Raw genomic sequence first — 21,813 nt, 5'->3', positions numbered from 1 at the left:
TTCCCTATTCAACTCTTCAAAGACAAATAGCAAGTTACAGCAAACTGAACTGGATACCTTTGTGTTACTCTATTTTATTAGTTTTGTGCCACAACTTAGATAAAAGTGAAAAATAAAAACACATTGCAAAAGATAAAATCGAATTGGCTATTAACACAAAGTCCATCATAAGGAGATTTCACATAATCACAAGCATATGTTTAGGAAAAAGAGTTAAATATTACTTGGATTTGATTTCCCCAATATATTCAGAAGAGATTTTGGACCAACGTAGCTAAATGTTCCTAGCTAATTGAGATTAACTGTTGCGGAAATATTATAGCAAAGGCACAAAATACCTCCCATTTTCACATCTGGCCCAGTTTGAATGTTGGGTTCAAGGGAAGTATGGTCACTGAACAGAGCCAAAAGGTACTTTAAAAAAGACCTCCTAAGCACATCATCATGCACTTAAAGGGGTCCAAGTGAGAATTGTGAAATACCAGTTGAATCGTGAAATACTTGTGGGTATCCCAATGAATCGAATTAAACAGTGGTTAATAGAACACATACAACTGTAACCTCGAGTCCAAAAGTCAGAAATCCAGAAACACCAGTTGTTGGGAGTGTTTTTCAGCTGGCCCCGCAACACCCCAGGCTCACCACTTGCAAGTGCCACAACAAATCACTGGCAAGTGTCACTGAGAGATACGTTCGGAGTGTGGGAAAAAATAGACATAAGGCCAAGCTGGGAAGTTGAGTGATGACTTCAATTTTGTTGTGTTTCTGCTTGCCTGTTGTACAGGATTCTTACACTGAGCTGGCGACTGTGCTCCGCAGGTACTGGCAAGTGAAAACGCTGTTATACATTGCTAAATAGTTTGGGAAACATTCGTGTAGTGGGTGCAAATTAGGTAAAAGCTTGAGGTAACTGCAAGTGTCTTCAAATGCATATTACGAATGCATTGGGATTTACAAACCTTAAAGGACATTTATAAAGGAGTGTATTGCGTAACTGCCCTTTGCATTAGCACATTAGCCCATATTTTCAAATGAAGGGATTAGAAAATTCGGATCTTCATGTCTTAACACTAGTTTTGGTATGTTTTATGTCTCAAGTATATATTTATATCCAGTTCATGCACTTGTGGTTAGATATTCTAAGGTTATTCTAAAATCCAGAAAATCCCAAAATCCAGAACTGTCTTGGCCCCAAGCATTCCGGACTGGAGAGTCAGAGTTAGACATGAAGTCTGACACTCGCTGGGGTAGTTTCTATAAAGCAGCATTGCAACATTCAACACTTCATCTAACAGCATTAATTTGCGTTTTAGTTACAATCCAATCTATTACCTTTCGAATGTCCTCGAGGCTCTCTCCATTCAGCATGTTTGCCACTTTGGGGGCCATCAGCTCCCTGGAACCTAAAGCATTCTTCTGCTCCTGCAATTCTTTCTGTTGTTGTTGATACTTCAGCATCTCTGGATTCTCAATAATTGTGGTGGATAGTTGCTGCTCTGTTGTAATTGCGAGGCTCTTGCCGTAGGTCTTCTGATGAATCATGTTCTACAAGGGTAAAATAATAGGATATCTGTATCACCAGCTAACAGTTAACACTTTGCATAGTAAAGCTAAGGAAGAGTCATACCTTGCCTTTAAGGGGAATGCTTGACGCTCTCATAACCAGGTTTGCCTCTGCTCCCAGTGAGAATGCTCTCTCTACAACATGTCACATGGCAGTACATTGTTTACATACATTAAGAAATTTCTAGACTTTATGCAACGTTTGGCAACTCTTGCAGCAAGAAGGTCCAAGTACAAATTAAACTCTGTAGTTTAATTAACTCTACCCCTTGAATTGAAGTGAATCAAAACCAAACAACTCTCGAAAGCTATGAAGTAGGTTTCTCTGTCCAGGCTGAACTCGAATACAGGCGCAGTGAGGTGAAAGAACAGCATATCAAGACATTTGCTCCAAACAATAATGAGAATGATAGATCCCTGTAGGAGCTAAATGAATATGCAGTTAACAAATCTGCCAGTGCAAGTTAAAATAAAAAAATTCAGTACAGCTGAAAAGAGACATATTTAAACTTTTTGTCTTGCACTCATCAGGACACCTCACAAGAATACCAATGTAAGGGGAAAACAACCATTTATACTGTATATAAAGAAAGAGTGTTGATTGGATGGCAAGTGGCGTTGCCATAGAGAATGCACCAGTGATGGTGACTGACAGTTAACTGCCAAGCATTGTTTTAAATGTAAACCAGGACACTTGACACTGATTGGTCAAGGCATTGCCCTGAGGAATAAGTCAGCAAATTGTGTTACTTATTTTGTTTAGATGCAATTTGTGTACATTTCCTTTCTGTTTGCAAAGAATATGGCCCTGTGTATTAATATATTTAGATTCCAGTACATGCAAATGTGCCACACTGTGAGTCCAACTGACAATCTTAAATTGGTTGTCAGCGTGATTCTTAGCATTGAGGATCATTTAACAAATATTGTCCAATCGTGGAATCACATTTGACGTTGGACACTGTGTTTTGAGTTTTGCAAGCATGGGATGGTTCGGTACTGTCTGTTCCCTGCCCATTGCAAACAGTGGCTGGGACCGGCTGTTTGATACGATCGCCAGTCTTTGGCATGTACAGCCTACATACCTAGTATCACACTGGCAATGAAATTCATAAACCACATTACTTATTTGCATGATAGGCAGAACATCTTTTTGGCTTGATGGCAGCATCCCTTTAGTGGCGAATACTATTTGTGTCTGTTCATATCCTTTTTATCATCCTCATTGCAATTTATGAGCCTTTCACCTCATGAGAAATCCCTTATGCCTGGGAGATTCAGGCCCTAGGATTCTGATGCCACACCACCCATTGGATGAAGGACATTATTTCTCTGTGCCATTACCGGGTTAATCTAACAGGCAACCTGGGAATGTGCATGCAATTGGGAATACAAGGTATATGGATGTAGTGTGTTCGCTGCTTCTGTAATTCTAGGTATATCTTTCAAAGCAATCGGAGAACCAGTAAGCCAGGCATGATTCTGCATTACCTTCTCCTCTTCAGTAAGTGGATCGCCCAACTCTTCCTGTGAGAAATCCAGAAACGCCACTGTCCCATCCATGGAGCACACTAGCAATCCCAACCCTGTCAAAGTCCTGGTGCAGAGACCACAAAAAAATGTACATTAAACATCTTCACAGAATCATAGAATTGTCTCAATGCAGAAGGAGGCCACTCATCCCATCATGTCTGCACTAGCTCTCCGAATGAGCAATTCATCTGGTGCCATTCTCCCACCTTCTCCCCGTAACTTTGCACATTCTTCCTTTTCAGATGACAGTCTAATTCCCTTTTAAATGCCTCAGTTGAACCTGCCTCCACCACACTTTCAGGCATAACTTTCCAGTACAACCACTCGCTGCATGAAAAGGTTTTTCCCCATGTCACTTTTACTTCTTCTGCCAATTACTTAAAATCTGTGCCCTCTCATTCTCGATTTTTTCTTAAGTGCCAGGAGTTTCCCCTATCTACGCTATCCAGAGCTCTCATTATTTTGAATAACTCTATCAAATCTCCTCTCAGCATTCTCGTCTCCAAGGAAAATAGTCCCAGCTTCTCCAATCTATCTTCATAACTGAAGCTCCCTTCTCTGGAAACATCCTCTTTTCTGCATTCTCTCCAATGTCTTCACACCTTTCCTGAAGTGCTGGACACTATTCTCCAACTGAGGCCAAACTATTGTCTTATACAAGTTTAACAGAACATACATACTAACATACGAATTAGGAGCAGGAATAGGCCACTCAGCCTCTCAAGCCTCTCATTCAATACGGTCATGATCTGATCTGATTTTAATCACATATTCTTGCCTACCCATAACCTTTCACCCCCTTGCTTATCAAGAATCTATTTACCTCTTCCTTAAAAATATTCAAGGACTCTGCTTCAAGGTCTGCACTGGAGTGCTATATTTGGCTGCAGTACAGAGTTTCAGTTGGAGATTGGACTAAGGGAGTTTAAGGGTTAAATTCTATTTAAAGTCTAGTCTTTCTTTAATTTAGCAATTAACTAAAAGTTGCTGTTAGGGTTGGAAGAAGATGAGTTTTAGACTGGAGAGGAGAGGCCCGCGAGAGCGGTATAAAAGGGTGTGAAAAACAGAGGCTGAGACCAAAGAGGAGAGGTGTTACCCTCGGGGCCTTCAGGCGATGGAGCTCAAAATGACGTCAAAAAGTGACGCGATGCAGGGGCAGCAGCTGATTGGTAAGTAGGGTCAGGTGAGTATTCCTACTACTTTTTCTACTGCTTAAACTGCTGCAGTCCATTAGATTACACAAAATAAGGTGAGGATTTTGAACTGTGGTGGGAGTGTTTGGAGTGGAATACGACCCCTAGCATAGTTAGTATTCTTTAAAGGTAGCAACTAACGAGTTTAATCTAAAAGGAAGTCACGGCAGCAGAGCTTGCACCCGTGATATGCTCCTCCTGCACTACGTGGGAAGTTATGGACACTTCCAGAGTCCCTGGTGACCATGTGTGCAGGAAGTATGTCCAGCTGCAGCTATTGGCTAACTGCATTTTGGAGCTGGAGCGGCGAGTGGATTCACTGTGGAGCATCTGTGGTGCTGAAACTGTTGTGGACAGTTCAGTGAGGTGGTCACACTGCAGGTAAAGACTGAACAGGCAGAAAGGGGATGGGTGACCACCAGGCAGAGTAGAGTAAGGCAGGTAGTGCAGGAGTCCCCTGTGGCCATCCCCCTAACAGATATACCATTTTGGATAGTGTTGAGTTAGACAACTTCTCAGGGGAAAGCAGCAGGAGCCGAGTCCATGGCACCACGGGTGGCTTTGCTGCAGAAGAGGGGAGGAAGAAGAGTGGCAGGGCTATAGTGATAGGGGATTCAATAGTAAGAGGAATAGACATGCATTTCTGCGGTCGCAAAAGAGGCCTCAGGATGGTATGTTACCTCCCTGGTGCCAGGGTCAAGGATGTCTCGGAGAGGCTGCAGGGCATTCTAAAGGGGAAGGGCGAACAGCCAGTGGTCGTGGCACATATTGGTACCAACGACATAGGTAAAAACAGGGATGAGGTCCGACAGGCTGAATATAGGGAGTTAGGACGTAAATTAAAAAATAGGACCTCAAAAATAGAAATCTCAGGATTATTACCAGTGCCACGTGCTAACGAGAGTTAATTCTTATAACAAGATATATCGGATGAGTACGTGGCTGAAGAAATGGTGTAGAGGGGGAGATTCCTGGGACATTGGGACCAGTTCTGGGGAAGGTGGAACCAGTACGAACAGGACTGGGACCAATGTCCCTGGGGGGTGGTAGTGGTGATGTCTGTTAATGCTGTCGGGGAGGGTTTAAACTAGAATGGCAGGGGGATGGGAACCTGAGCAGGGAGACAGAGAAGGGGGAAACAAGGATAGAAACAAAAGACAGAAAAGTAGAAGCAAAAGTGGAAGACAAAAAAAAACAAGGACGAGAAACAAATGGGGTCATAGTGCAAAATAAAGCTAAGATGACTAACAAGGTTAAAAAGACAAGTCTAAAGGTATTGTATCTTAATGCGCGGAGTGTATGCAATAAGTTAGATGAATTAACAGCGCAAATAGATATAAACGGTTATAAAATAGTTTCAATTACGGAACATGGCTGCAGGGTGACCAAGGATGGGAACTGAACATCCATCCAGAGGTATTCAATATTTAGGAAGGACAGACAAATAGGGAAAGGAGGTTAATAAAGGAGAAATCAAAGCAATAGCGAGGAAGGATATTGGCTCGGAAAATCATGATGTGGAATCTGTTTGGGTGGAAATAAGAAACACCAAGGGGCAGAAAAAGTTGCGTGGGGTGGGGAGTTGTCTATAGGCCCCCAAACAGTAACGTAGATGTAAGGGAAGGCATTTAACAGGAAATTAGAGACGCATGCAAGAAGGGTACAACTGTAATCACATATAGATTGAACAAACCAAACTAGCAATTATGCTATGGAGGAGGATTTCTTGGAGTGTGTACATGATGGTTTTTTAGACCAATACGTTGAGGAACCAACTAGAGAGTAGGCTATCCTAGACTGTGTATTGTGCAATGAGAAAGGATTAATTAACAATTTTGTTGTGTCCCTTGGGGAAGGGCGACCATAAAATGATAGATTTGTCCATTAAGATGGAGAGTGAAGAAGTTGAATCTGAAACTAGGGTCCAGAATCTAAATAAAGGGAACTATGAGGGTATGAGATGCGAATTGGCAATGATGGACTGGGGAACCTTACTCATAGGGTTGATAGTGGATAGGCAATAGCTAATACTTAAAGGAATGTATGGACAAATTACAACAATTATTCATTCCTGTGTGGCGCAAAAATAAAACAGGAAAGTGGCTCAACTATGGGTTACAAAAGAAATTAGGAATAATATCAGCTATAAAGAGGAGACATATAAAATTGCCAGAAAAAGCAGCAAGCCTGAGGGTTGGGAGCAGTTTAGAATTCAGCAAAAGTGGTCAAAAAGATTGATCAAGAAGGGGAAAATGGAATGAGAGTAAACTTGCAGAAAATATAAAAACTGACTGTAAAAGCTTCTATAAGTATGTGAAGTGAAAAAGATTAGCAAAGACAAATGTAGGTCCCTTACAGTCAGAAACGGGGGAAATTATAATGGGGAACAAAGAAATGGCAGAAGAATTGAACACATATTTTGGTTCTGTCTTCACAAATGAGGACACAAATAATTTCCCAGAAATGTTAGGTAACCAAGGGTCTAGTGAGAAGGAGGAATTGAAGAAAATCAGTATTAGTAAAAAAAATGGTGCTAAAGAAATTAATGGGGTTAAAGGCTGAAAAATCCCCAGGGCCTGATAATCTACATCCCAGAATGCTAAAGGAAGTGGCCCTGGAAATATTGGATGCAGTGGAGGTCACCTTCCAAAATTCTATAGACTCTGGAGCAGTTCCTACAGATTGGAGAGTGGCAAATGTAACCCCACTATCTAAAAAAGGAGGAAGAGAAAAAACAGAGAATTGCAGACCAGTTAGCCTAACATCAGTAGTGGGGAAAATGCTAGAGTCTATTATAAAAGACATGGTAACAAAACACGTGGAAAGCATTAACGGGGTTAGACAAAGTCAGCATGGGTTGATAAACGGGAAATCATGCTTAACTAATCTACTGGAGTTTTTTGAGGATGTAACTAGTAGGATAGATAAGGGAGAACCAGTGGATGTGATGTATTTGGATTTCAAGAAGGCTTTTAATAAGGTCCCACATAAGAGGCTAGTGGGCAAAATTAAAGCACATGGGATTGGCGGTAATATACTGGCATGGCTTGAGAACTAGTCGACAGACCGGGAGCAGTGAGTGGGAATAAATGGGTCTTTTTCCAGGTGGCAGGCGGTGTACCCTTGGGCTCAGTGCTTGGGCCCCAGCTATTCACGATATATATAAATGACTTGAATGAGGAAACCAAATGCAATATTTCCAAGTTTGCTGACGACACAAAACTGGGCGGGGTTGAGAGTTGTGAGGAGGTGAAGGAGGCTTCAGGGCGATTTAGACAAGTTGTGTGTGTGGGCAAACACATGGCAGATGCAGTATAACATTGAAAAATGTGAAATTATACGGTTTGGTGTGAAAAACAGAAAGGTAAAGTATTATTTAAATGGTGATATATTGGTAAATGTGGATGCACAAAAGAGATCTGGGTGTCCTTGTACACCACTCAATGAAAGTAAACAGGCAGGTGAAGCAAGCAATTAGGAAGGGAAATGGTATTTTGACCTTCATTGCAAGAGGATTTGAGTTCAGAAGTAGGGATGTTTACTGCAGTTATACAGAGCCTTGGTGGGGCCAAAACTGGAGCATTGTGTGCAGTTTAGTCTCCCTAAAAGGGGTGGCAGGACTGTTGTATGAGGAGAAGTTAATTCAGTTGGGCCTGTATTCACTAGATTTTAGAAGGATGAGGGGGGTCTGATTGAAGCATATAAAATTCTAACAGAGCTAGCCAGGCTAGATGCAGGAAGGATGTTTCCCTAGTTGGGGAGTCTAGAACCAGGGGCCACAGTCTCAGGATACGGGGCAGGACATTTAGGGCTGAGATGAGGAAAAATCTTTTAACTCAGAGGATAGTCTAGTACTAGTCTTAGACCCACTCTTCACTCCCTCAAAGAATGTAAAATTCAATCATATTATGATCACTGCTACCTAGGGGCATCTATACTATGAGGTCATGAATTAATCCTATCTTGCTGCACAGTACCAGGTCTAGTGTAGCCTGCTCCTGGTTGTCTCCAGAACTTGCTGGTCTAAGAAGTTATCCCGAAAACATTCTATGAATTCGTCATCTATGCTACCTTTGCCCATCTGATTGTTCTAGTCTATACGTAGATTAAAATCCCCCAGTGACGATTGCTGTACCTTTCTGACAAGCTCCCACTATTTCTTCTTTGATACACTGTCCAACTGTGTGGTTACTGTTAGGGGGCCTGTACACTACTCCCACAAGCGACTTCCTGCCTTTATCATTCCTCATTCCTACCCAAACCACTTCTATATCTTGGTTTGCTGAACTTAGGCCATCCCTCTCTATTGTGTTAATGCTATCTTTAATTAACAGAGCCACCCCTCCACCTTTTCCTAGCTTCCCATTCTTCCTAAAAGTCATATACCCTTCAATGTTCAGGTCCTAACCTATCCCACCCTGTAGCCATGCTTCTGCAATGGCTATTAGATCATACTTATCTCCATTTGTACTATCAGTTCATCTGTTTTGTTTCAAATGCTTTGCACATTCAGATACAAGGGCAAAACTTAAGGCTCTGTATTACTTTTGTAACCTCTAGCCTCATCTGTTGGTTTACTCTTAGACTTGTACTCTCTGTCCCTCCTTTTCATAGTATGTTTATCATTTCTCATATTAATACCTTCCTCTCTTTACCTTGTCTCTAGTCTTTGATATACCACATCTTCCCACATTCAATCCCTTGCCCTCACGATTTAGTTTAAAACCTTTTCGACTTCCCTAGTCAAATCTATCATATAGATTTCCCTACACAATTCACAGGAACACATGTCCCAGCATGGTTCAAGTGTAGAGCGCCCCAACATTACAGCCCCCATTTTCCCCAGTACTTGTTCCAGTGCCCCACGAACCAGAGCCAACTTCTCCCACACCAGTCTTCGAGTCACAGATTCATCTCCCTAATTTGTCCTATGCAAATTTGCACATGGCTCAGTTAATAATTCAGAGATAAAAGCAAAATACTGCGGATGCTGGAAATCTGAAACATAAACAGAAAATGCAGGAAAAAGTCAGCAGGTCTAGCAGCATCTGTGGAGAGAAACAGAATTAATATTGAGATTCTGTATGACCTTCAGAGAAGAAAGGTCTGAAGAAGGGTCATACGGACTCAAAACCTTAACTCTGTTTCTCTCTCCACAGATGCTGCTCGACCTGCTGACTTTTTCCTGCATTTTCTGTTTTTGTTAATAATTCAGAGATTAGCCATTTGGTAATACAGAACTTGAGTATTGCTGAAAAAAGAGACATGTCTAAGCTTTTTGTCTTACACTCATCAAGACACCTCACAAGAGTACCAATGTAAGGGGAAAACAACAATTTATACTGTATGTGGAGAGAGTGGTGATTGGTTGACAAGTGGCGTTGCCATGGAGAATGCACCAGTGTGGTGACTGACAGTTAACTGGCAAGTATTGTTTAAAATTTAAACCAGGGAGCTTAACCCTGATTGGTCAAGGCATTGCCCTGAGGAATATGTCAGTGAATGACTGTCACTTATTTTGTTTAGCAGAAACAGGCGTAATATGTGTACATGTTCTTTCTGACTGCAAAGAACTGGGCCCTGTGTATTAACGTATATAACTTCCAGTGCATGCAAACGCACCACGCTACGAGCCCGAGTGACTATCTTAAATTGGTTGTAAGCATAATTCCTGGAACATTGAGGATTATTTAGCAAATGTTGTCCAATCATGGAATCACATCTAATGTTGGACACTGTTTTGAGTTTTGCAAGCACGGGCTGGGTTGGGTAGAGTGTGCACCCTGCCCATTACGAATAGCGGCTGGGACATGCTGTTTGTTATGATCCACATGTCTTTGGGAGGTACGGCCTCCATACCTGGTATTTGTCATTGACAGGATGCTGCCGACCAGACAAAAAGACGTTCTGCCTATCACACAGATGAGAAATGTAGTATATAAATTTCAGTGCCAGTGTGATGCTAAGTATGTAAGCCGTACCTCCCATAGACTGGCAGATTGCATCAAACAGCCTGTCCCAGCTGCTGCTCACAACGGGCAGGGAACAGACCGCAACCAATCAGCCCGTACTTGCAAAACCCAAAACAGTGTCCAACATTAGATGTGATTCCACAATTGGACGTTTATTAAATAATCCTTACTGTGCTAAGAATTACACTGACAGCCAATATAAGATTGTCAGTCGGGCTCGCATTGTGGGACATTTGTATGTACTGAAAGCTACATATATTAATAGCCTGGGCTCTGTTCTTTGCAGACAGTAAGAACATGTATGCCTGTTTCAGCTAAACAAAATAAGTGACAGCCATTCACTGAGTTATTCCTCAGGGCAATGCCTTGACCAATGGTCAAGTTACCTGGTTTAAATTTCAAACAATGCTTGGCAGTTAACTGTCAGTCACCATCACTGGTGCATTCTCCACGGCAACGCCACTTGCCAAACAAATCACCACTCTCTTCACATACAGTATAAGTTGTTGTTTTCCCCTTATATTGGTGTTCTTGTGTGGTGTCCTGATGAGTGCAAGACAAAAGCCTAAACGTGTCTCTTTTTTCAGCAATACTCAAACTCAGAGATTATTACCTTTGAGGTTCTACTTTTTAATTTGGTTCCTTGCTCCACATAATGACTATGCAGAACCTCCTTCCTTGTCTTGCCTATGTCATTGATGCTTACATGGACCATGACAAATGGGATCCTCCCCCTCCCACTGCAAGTTCCTCTCCAGAGAGGAAGCATCACAGGGAGTAGCAAGACATTGCAACTGGAGAGCAAGTGGCTCCTGTCTAAGCATTCCCATGTATCCAAGCTGCTGCCACTGTGCTACTCTACACTAAGCAACTGGCTGGCTCTTCTCACTCTCTCAACAAATACTCTTTCTTCCTCATTTTTGGAAAATGATGCCATTTTCCTTCCCACTCTCACCGTCCCTGTTTCAGCTAGGAAAGAGAAGCTGCACCTGAAGCACTCCATTTGGGCACTGCTGGGGCTCAATGAGTAGCACTCTCACCTTTGAGTCAAAAGATTGTGGGTTCAAATCCCACCCAAGAGACCTGAGTTCAAAAATCAAAGCTTACACTGAAAGTACTGAAAGAGTGCTGCACTGTTGGAGATATCATCTTTCAGATGAGACCTTAAACTGAGGCCCCACCTGCACTCTCAGGTGGACATAAAAAATCCCATTATACTATTTTGGAAGACGAGCAGGGGAGTTATCCCCAGTGTCCTGACCAATCAACATGACATTATTTGGTCATGATCATATTGCTGTTTGTGCGAGCTTGCTGTGTGCAAATTAGCTGCCCACATTACAATAATGACCACACTTTGGAAGTACTTCATTTGCTGTAAAGTGGATTGGGATATCCTGTGATTGTAAAAGGCGCTATATAAATGCAAGTCTTTCTTTTTTTTTGCCACAATGATAATTAAAACATTGTGGGTGAAAGAAGGAGCTCAGTGCTGTAGGTGGGTTAAAATTGCGTTCCATACAAGATCCCTTCTGCAAAGAGTTTAGATTGGAAGTCACAGCAAAAACACAAACTATCAAATTAAACTATCTACACCAAAACTAGTCTTATCATTGAGAAGGCACAGGCACAGAATCAGTTTTTAGTTGATGTCAACCAATCCTGGAACATCCTGACCACTGTTCTTCACACATCCTGTTCTTAAACTAAGCAGAAATTAAATCTACTTTTCACAAGCAAAACAGTGATCTGTTCTAAAACACAACTTTGAAATATTGCAGTACAATTTTTCAAATAAATATTGACCTTATTTCAATTCAATTAGATAAAATCGCCACTGTAATTACAATGCTATCTATTTAATTTGGTATGGTAAGTACTGAGTAGTGGAACAACATTGCAGACTAATCTGACACAGCCCTTACCAAGAGATGTCCATGATTGACTTGTCAAATAATTCATGAATTACCACTAGTGGGCGCTTCAGGCAGGTCAGCTGTGGAAATAGAAATCAACCATTAAATAAAACACTGCAAAGCCTCAAGCTCATGACTGGCTGACTGCCAGGAGATGCTTGTTTGAATTATTAGGCCATTGAAAATTATGGGGTAACACACCAAACCAAAACCAATCAAGCTGTTGTCTAACCACAAATGCTTGAGCCTTTATGTGATAAAAGCAACAATTCCCATTGTTAAAAGCTTCATGAAAGAGGCATTATCAGCTGGAGGATAACAAACTTAAAAGGAAGTTAAATGGAATGCAATTAGACAAAATTAATTAAAATCAGCAATGGGAAAATATCCAAGAGGATTTGAAAGGTTTCTATAATTGAGCACTGAGGCAATAAAGGTTAATAATAATAAATCAAAGGTTAGGAGGATCATACATATGTGTGGCAAGTCACTGACTGGAATTCTTTGAGGAGATAATTAATTAGGTTATAGCCATTCAGTGCATGGAAAGTACTTAGATTTTTCAGAAGGCATTTAATAAAGCTCCATATGCAAGAATTTTATTATCATAAGGTTAATACAACAAATAGCAAATAGTTTGTTGGATTAAGAACCTGACTCACCAATGGAAAGCCAAAGGGAATAATAAAATGAAAAAGGTTGTTGCAGGACAAGGTGACTGGTGGAGACTGAAAGTTGACTGTTAATCCCTCTTTACTTTCTTAATGATTGATATGAATGAACAAACTTATAAAATAGTATAAAGCAGAACTCACACTGAAAATTATCTCTACAGCATGCAGTTTATTTGTATAAAATAAGCTAAAACTTGCTTCATTAGACTCCTGTGAAACATCTTGGGACATGTTCCCAAATTAAAGCTCTATATCAATGTGAGTTGTTTTTGTAATGCAATTCCTGTACATTGGAGGTTCTATCTAAGCAAACTTCAGTTCAAGCTCAGTAATCAGTACCATTTCTCTCTACAGCACTTAAAGTGAAGTTAACTTTGTGTGGTGCTTTTCTCAGGAACTAAGCTAAATCCACTAATATCAGCTAATCCTACCAGCTGCTGGTCCACTTGTTTCGCTGCAAAACGTTTCATGAATCAGAGGAATAGCGACTATCAGGAAGCGTTAAAGCTAATTAAACTCAGGCAACAACTTGCATTTATATGTTAGCATGAATGTAGAAAAACATTTCTAGACAGTGCAGAGGAGTGTAATCGGAAATAGAACTGACAGAGACAAAGGAGGAAATGTTAGGAGAATGAGTAAAAACTTTCTCAAAGGGGAAGGTTTTAAGTACAGTCTTAAAGAAAAGAAAGAGACAAAGAACCAATGAGGTATAAGGACAAATTCCAGAGTTTAGGATCTAGACTGCTGAAGACAATCCGCCAATAGTAAAGTGAGGGAAGTTAGGGAGGCCAGAGTTGCAGAAACACAGTTGGGTTGGAGATGGTTACAGAGACAGTGAATATCAATGCCGTGAAAGATTGGAATATGGAGCATTAGGGAACATTAGGCATTAAGTCAATATGAGTCAGTGAGCAGAGCTGAGAAGGACTTGGTGGGAGTTAAGAAATCAGCAGCAATGTTTTAGATGTGTTGAAGATAATGGAGGGTGGAGAAGGACAACATTGAATAGTGGAGTCTGGAGGTGATAAAGGCAAAGAAAAGGGTTTTCAGCAGCAGCTGGGCTGGGGCAGGGCAGCTATGGGAAATGTTGCAGAGGTGAAAATAGGCAGTTTTTGTGATGGAGAGAACGCAGGCTTGGAAGCTCAGTTCAAGATCAAATAGGACGCCAAGGTTGCAAGCAGTCTGATTCAACTTGAAGGGTTGGAATTGAGAGTTAGGGTACAGAATTTGCAGTGGGGGTGCAGACTAAAGCTTAACTGGAAAAACTTTCAATTACCGCAGGGACAAATATTGGACAATCAGACTGAAAACACAGAGCTGGTGGAAAAGGGCAAGAGGCGGTGGAAAATAGAAGCTGGACAACATCAACAGATAGACAGAGAAGAGCTGTTTCATTAGCTAATGGTATAAATAACAGGGGACACAGATTCAAGATTTGGGCAAGAGATACAGGGGAACATCAGGAAGAAGTTTTCTTACATACTAAGTGCTAATGACCTGGAACTCGCTGCCTAAGAGGGTGGTGGAAGCAGAGACAATCAATGATTTCATAAGGAAATTGGATGGGCAGTTGAGGGAAATCAACTTGCAGGGCTACAGGGATAGAGATTAGGAACAGGACTTAACTGGATTGTTCTGCAGAGAGCTGGCATGGACTCAAAGGGCTAAATGGTCTCCTGTGCTATTTGTGTTCTGATGACTCGATAACTCTGCAACAGATGACCATGGATTTACCACCCGCCAACTGCACAATTTTCACAAGTGGCTATAAAGCCACTACCTCAATGAGGAAAAGTGCACAAAATTTCAATGTAAAACAAATGTGTTTAATTATTCTCGAAATGTTATTCAAGAGAGTTAGAACCTACCCAAACAGAGAGGGACCGATCCTTACTCCCAACCGCACAACAGCAATAAGGACAGCTTGGCTTATTGGAGCTTCCATTCCGTGGCTTTTTCTTGAAGATTTTGGGATTAAATTTCTGAAGATGAGAATAGAAGAGTAAAACTGTCAGTGTCAGATCAATAAAAGGCAACTGCACAAAGTATAAGGAAGCTGCTAATTCTTCACATCACCTTCAGAGGTCTAGTAAAAAGGTCTCTGACCAGCGACAAGCCCAGGCACACAACCAGGTTTGGGCACAGCTCAGCACAGCTGCCAGTACACTTCACTATTGAGGTAACTATGTGAAAGGATTACCTTTTAATTCATAACGTATGCAGTGGTAACACAACAAACAAGCAGAGAACCTTGGTCACTGAGGAGAGTCTGCGCAGCTTTATGATCTCCCATCAGTGATTTATGCATTATGTTTGACGACAACACAAACTACAACTGACCACATAAGTTTAAATTTTATCATAACTGCAACACCAAATTGCAATTTGGATCCTGAGAGGATGTTTCCCCTTGTGGGAGAAACCAGAACTAGAGGACACAGTTTAAAGATAAGGGGTCTCCCATTTAAGATGGAGATGTGGGACCTTTTTTTCTCTAATGGTTGTGGTGGAATTCTCTGCCCCAGAGAGCAGTGGAGGCAAGGTCATTCAGTATTTTTAAGGCTGAGTTAGATTGTTTTCCTTGTCAATCAAGAATCTAAGGTTATAGGAGGTAGACAGAAAAGTAGAGTTGAGGCCACAATCAGATCAGCCATCATCTTGTCAAATGATGGAGCAGACTGGAGGAGCCAAACGGCTTACTCCAAATTTGTATGTTCATACGTAATAAGTAAACATTGGATAGGCCATATTTATTCCCAGGTGACCATACCCCCCATTTACAGTTACAGGCAGCCTGTAGCTAACAAGAATTATTCCTTTCACTCATTTCATTGCATTAGGTAAGTTACAGAATAGCCAAATCCCAGTTTATTGTTTAGAGTCTCACCATAGAGCCAGTTCCCAATGACTCTGTCTTCAGGACTCCGCCTTACACATCTACAAGAATGGCTGAGACAGGAATCATTCTCAGCAGAGTTACTGCTTCAAGGGAATGCACTCCTGACAACAATTAAATAAACACTCCACTCTTGCTGCAGCACTGAAAGAAACCTGAGCTTTTCAGTGCACAACACTGGAAAAGCAATTACACAGTCTTTCAACGCACTACTGCTGTCTCTTTATGCTCATTTTCAATCTTCTTGCCTGCAGGAAAGGACGTGGCGGTGTATATATGACAGGCCTCCCAATTTTTCATCGAAATGTCCAAGATCAAGTCATAATGCTAACACCATATGTTAGCCATAGTTCAGTAGCAGCACTTTCACTGAATCAGCCGTGTGGGTTTATGTCCTACTTAAGCATCTTGAGGACATAATCTTATCTGACATTTCAACGCACCACTGAGGAAGTACTGCAGTGTTGGAGGCACTGCCATTCTGACGAGGAATTAAATGGAGGCCCCATCTGGCCTCTTGGGTGGGCGTAAATGTCCTATTGCATGGTTCCAAAGATGAGCAAGGGAATTCTCTGTGATTGCCTGGCCAATATTTAGCCATCAATCAACATTGATAAAAAAAAAATCTGGCCTTCACATTGCACTCAGCAAAATCCTACAGATAGCAAATTAGTTGCTCATGTTTCCTACAACACTTCAAAGGTATTTAATTGGTTGTAAAGCACTTTAGGGCATCCCGTGGTTGTGAAAGGCATTATGTAAGTTCAAGTCTTCCTTTCATTTCGACACAAGACAGCTTTACCTTATCCTCCCATTCACCACCCCCATAACAGTGCCTAAACTCAAGTCACATTGCTTTACAATTCAGTTATCAATAGTCAAGTTGATCCTCATTTTATTTTTTTCTGACTGAAGATTGATCAGTTGGTGGTTTAAATGAAGTAATAACATAGTTATCTGATGTTTGCATGGCAGTGGCTCTCAAAAAGGAACTGAATAAACATTTGAAGTACTCTTGAAAAAGGGAAGGATAATGGACTAATTGGATAATTCTTTCAAAGGGCTGACATGCACACATGGGCTGAAGGGTCTCCTTTTTTATATCATTCTATGATTAGCCAAGCAGATCACATGGTAAGTTAATAAACTCACCTTGACAACCCTATAATATCAGGTATGCTGGTAAAATTGGGTACCACTGTGCAACCACATCTTATTGTAAAATCCGGAAAGAGATCCAATTAACAAGAAAAAATTCGATTCAGAGGGATCTTCCTTCCTTCACACAAGCTTTTAATTAAATGTATTTTAATCATTCTGGTGGAGAAATGATGCATTGCAGCATTCTGGAAACAGGTTTTCTAAGGACTAAATGTAAATAAGATGTCAAGGAAACTGTTAAACAAGGTATAGATGGAATAATTAAAGTCATTTTGGCCATAAATTGTTTGGCCTGTGACTAAGTGGGAGAGAGTGATAAAATTAATAAACTGGATAAGATACCATCATGTATCACACTGTAAAAACAAATAAAAGACAAAGGGGAAGGTTAAATGTAGAATTCCACAGTCTCTGCTAACACTAATGGCACAGTGCTCTACTCTCCGGTCTAAATTCAACATCATTTATAAACACTCCAAATCAAATGCAGGGATCTTACTATTGATCTCACTGCTGTTATATACAGCTGGCATTCATGAATGCAAAGTCAGAGCAGATCTTCCATGGAATGAGATGGAAGCTGGAAAGGACAGTGAAGGCTTTTTAAACAAAACATAACCAAACAATCTAAATCCGCTTTTCTTTACAGGGCAAGGCGAATTTATTAACTTACCATGTGATCTGCTCGGCTAATCATAGAATGACATAAAAAAGGCCTTTCAGCCCACCATATCCATGTCAGCTCTTTGAAAGAATTATCCAATTAGTCCACTATCCTGCTGTTTTCCAAGAGTACTTCAAGTGTTTATTCACTTCCCTTTTGAGAGTTACACCTGCTGCAAAAAACTACTTCATGGTTCATATGTTTTAGAATATAACTTTTAAATTTAGGAATAAAACTTAAAGGTTGGAGGTTAAAGTGTAAAAATGCAACCTAAGTGGATGTTTGGTTGAGAAACTGGGAAAGCAGCTCTGCTGTAAATGCAACTCAAACAAACCTGGTTTATTAAACAAACGCTACCTTTTAAATGTATCTTGCAAGTCAGAGTTAATAATGAAAAAACTTGAACAATGAATGATCCATCTCTAAGCTTGTAATGAAGCCAGGAGTCTGGAGAAGGGTCGTAAAACTCCATTAGCAATATAGTTTATTCATATTGGTTGCAGAATAAAAGAGTTGCGTTTCAGGTAAAATAATTTGTTCACATTTCAGTTTGAATCATCCCAAAGCATGTCACGTTGTCATAGATATAGTGATGCAGGGTGGAGCCTTGGTTAGAAGGTTCTTCTGTTTAATTTATCCATGTGTGTTTGCTGACAGGACCAAGCAGTTTAGTTTGGATTTCATGAGGAAAAAGCAGGTGAAAGATTTGCTCTACCTTGCAGCTAGTAGATGAACTCATCAGTGGTCCTCACAGAGCCTTGCAGCAGAAAACAGTCAGCAGTTAGCTTGAATAGTGGTGGAAAGGCAGTTGGATATCTGTTGGTAACCTGAACAAGGAGCTGAGATCTGTAAAGGAAAAGGCGAAGGGCCGCATAGCCAAAAGCTAATAGAGTCTTACCTCAGAGGATAGCTAGAACCCTGAAGGGAATTAAAGCGAATTTTGGAGGGCTGTGGCAAACCTTTGTGTTTGTCCATATAAAGTAATGAACCTTCAAGGTTGTTGTAAGGCATAGAGGAATTATTTTTGGAGGGGTGGGGGAGGAGTAAAAAAGTTGAACTTAGTTCATAATGTAAGTAAATATAATCTACTGTTGCAAATATCTAGTCTATAGTTCATGTTAATATTTTAGAGGAAATGTTTTGTTCTGGGAAAGTTACTGCTGTGAAAGCATAGTAATTAAAATGCTGGCTTTAGTGATTGCCAGAACGCCTAAAAATGGCAATTCAGAAGGTTATCCATGTTGGTTTAATAGAGTCAGAATAGAAGACATAGAGCTTTAAAACAGCAAGTGGGCTTACTTAGCTAGAGAAATTGTAGGTGAGGGATATTTAGTTTAAAGGTTTATTTGGGGATAGCCCAGAGCAGGTTGCATTGCCATGGAGATGGGTGGAGCTTAGGAAGGCTCTTTGGTTTCAATTTATCCTGGATGCTTGCTGGGAGAAATCTTCAGATGCAGTTTGGACCACATGTGATTTGCAGCTCACTGAGAGAAGTTAGACAAGATAGATGACAGTTAAATAGGCCTGCACTTTAAGCAGAATAAAACACTAACTTCATCACTGACCACGTTCAAGGCTTTAATCTCAGATTGAATCTTGTGAGGAACTAAAGCTGGAAGATTGCCTAGTTTGAAGCTAGTGGGGAAATATACAACAAGTCTCAGTGTCTTACTGCAAAAGAAAGTAACCAGCAGATTAGCATGGAAATATTGGAAAATTAGCCAAACCAAGGGACTGAGGTCTCCAGAGTCCAGAAGATCATAAGACATAGGAGCAGAAATTAGGCCATTCGGCCTATCGAGTCTGCTCCGCCATTCAAACATGGCTGATAAGTTTCTCAACTCCATTCTCTCGCCTTCTCCCCATAACCTTTGATCCCCTTACCAATCAAGAACCTATCTATCTCGGTCTTAAATACACTCGACCTGGCGTCCACAGCCTTCTGTGGCAATGAGTTCCATAGATTCACCACTCTCTGGCTAAAGAAGTTTCTCCTCATCTCTGTTCTAAAAGGTCTTCCCTTTACTCTGAGGCTGTGCCCTCGGGTCCTTGTCGCTCCTACTAATGGAAACATCTTCCTCACATCCACTTTATCCAGGTCTTTCAATATTCTGTAAGTTTCAATCGGATCCCCCCTCATCCTTCTAAACTCCATCAAGTATAGACGCAGAGTCCTCAAACGTTCCTCATATGTTAAGCCTTTCATTCCTGGGATCGTTCTCGTGAACCTTCTCTGGACCCTCTCCAGGGCCAGAACATCCTTCCTGAGATACGGGGCCCAAAATTGCTCACAATATTCTAAATGTGGTCTGACCAGAACCTTATAAAGCCTCAGCAGCACATCCCTGCTTTTATATTCTAGTCCTCTCGAAACAAATGCCAACATTGCATTTGCCTTCCTAACTACCGACTCAACCTGCAAGTTAACCTTAAGAGAATCCTGGACTAGGACTCCCAGAGTCAAAGAGGGTAAATGAAAGTTTTACCTCTGAGAATAACTGGAGCTGAGGAAAATTCTCCAGAGGACCATTGCACACTTGTGGGTGTCCCCTACAGTAGTAAGTAACTAAGATTGTTGTGTCTTAACAGAATTTGCGGGAGAAGTAGGAAGTGAACCTGAATGCATAACATATATAGTTATAAATCACACTGTTAAACAAAACAGGGTCCATTAACTTAAGCTTTTTTATATAAAATATTTTTTTTTTAAAAAGTGAAATCTTGTTCTATTTGTCAAAACAAAGTATTTGAATTTCTTTTTAAATGTTAACAGCCCCTAACTGGATAGTAACACCACAGTGTTAAATTAATAGTGCTTACTTCGTTTAATGCTTTTTTGATATACAATGAAATTTGTTTATATTTTAAAACGTGAGATCTTGTGGTGTGGTTCTGTTGGTTAATTGCTGGGTGTTCAGGTTTTTTCTTTGAACGTTAACAGTCCCTGACATGATCGTAACATACCACTTTTAGGCTGCATTTCAAGTCATAACTCACTTTTTTCCTCATGTCATCTCTGGTTCTTTTGCCAATTACTTTAATTCTGTGTCCTCTAGTAATCTACTTTCTGCTACTGGAAACAGTTTTACCTTAGTTACTCTGTCAAAATCATTCATGATCTTGAACCCCTCCTTCCAATCTCCCCTTAACATCCTCCACTTCAAGGATAACAACCCCAGTTTCCTTAGTTACTCCATGTAGCTGAAGTCTTTCAACCCTGTTACCAATGTTCCCTCTAAGCTGCACGACACAGAATTTCCCATGCAGGCCAAGCACAAGTTGTTCCCTGTAAGTAACCATGCATGTGCAGCCACACATCAATAATTTGAAGGGCCTATGCAATTAAATGAATGGGCTACGCACAATAAAACAAAAGGAACCATTCTTGTAAATCTCCCCTGCACCCTCTCTAAAACGGAGATATTCTTCCTAAAATATGGTGCCCAGAATCTGTCACAATTCTCCATCTGGGGCCCAGCCAGTGTCTATTAAATGTTTAACATAACATCTTTGCTTTTGTATTCTAAAGCGAAGGCTCCCTTGTGCCTTATTACAGAATGGTTACAACACAGAAGGAAGCTATTTGGCCCATTGTGCCTGTACTGTGTCCATGTCTCTCCAAAGCAATTTACCTAATGCCGCTCCCCCACCTTCTCCCCATAGCCCTGATATTATTAACAGCCATCTCTACCTGGGACCCACAGTCAAAACATTGTTCACATATACCCACAAGTCTCTCTGTTCCTGCACCCTCTTTAATTGCATCACTTCAATTATATTGCATTGCCTAATTCTTCCTGCCAAAACTAATCACCTTGCACTTCTCTGCATTAAATTTTACCTACCACATTTCTATCATCACCAATCTAGGTCCTCTTGAAGTCTGTTACTAGCCTCCTCATCATTTACTACATTGTCGAGTTTCATATCATCTGCAAACTTTGAAATTATGCTATGTAACCCAAGTTCAGGTTAGTAACCTTTATCAAGAGAACAGTGGGCCCAACACTGACCACTTGAGGACATCACTGTACCTTCACCTCTAGTTTGAAAAACAGCCATTTATCACAACTGTTTTCTGGCCCTTAGTCAGTTTTGTAATCACACAGCCACTGCCTTTTTTAATTCCAAGGGTTTTATTTTTGCTAAAAAGTCTACTACTTGGTACTTTGATAAACACCTCTTGAAAGACCATATATATAGATTCCAATATGCTCCCCTAAGATCCCTCTCCATTC

General features: G+C 40.8%; 1 protein-coding gene across 4 annotated transcripts in view; it reads right to left on the bottom strand.

The window, feature by feature from the left end:
* The window catches only part of LOC121285555 (protein HIRA), a 119,641-nt gene that overhangs the window by 65,113 nt on the left and 32,715 nt on the right, over positions 1-21,813 (bottom strand). For all 4 annotated transcript variants that reach the window (XM_041202087.1, XM_041202089.1, XM_041202090.1 and 1 more), the window contains 4 exons: positions 14,723-14,836; positions 12,187-12,257; positions 3,055-3,160; positions 1,333-1,545 (listed from right to left, as the gene is read on the bottom strand). In XM_041202087.1, the coding sequence (XP_041058021.1) occupies positions 1,333-1,545; positions 3,055-3,160; positions 12,187-12,257; positions 14,723-14,836 (504 nt within the window). The remainder of the gene's footprint in view (positions 1-1,332; positions 1,546-3,054; positions 3,161-12,186; positions 12,258-14,722; positions 14,837-21,813) is intronic.

This window comes from Carcharodon carcharias, chromosome 13 (assembly GCF_017639515.1).
Source record: "Carcharodon carcharias isolate sCarCar2 chromosome 13, sCarCar2.pri, whole genome shotgun sequence".
Taxonomy (NCBI): Eukaryota; Metazoa; Chordata; class Chondrichthyes; order Lamniformes; family Lamnidae; genus Carcharodon; species Carcharodon carcharias.
The sequence above is the reverse complement of the archived record's forward strand: the minus strand, read 5'-3'. Positions and strand labels throughout refer to the sequence as shown.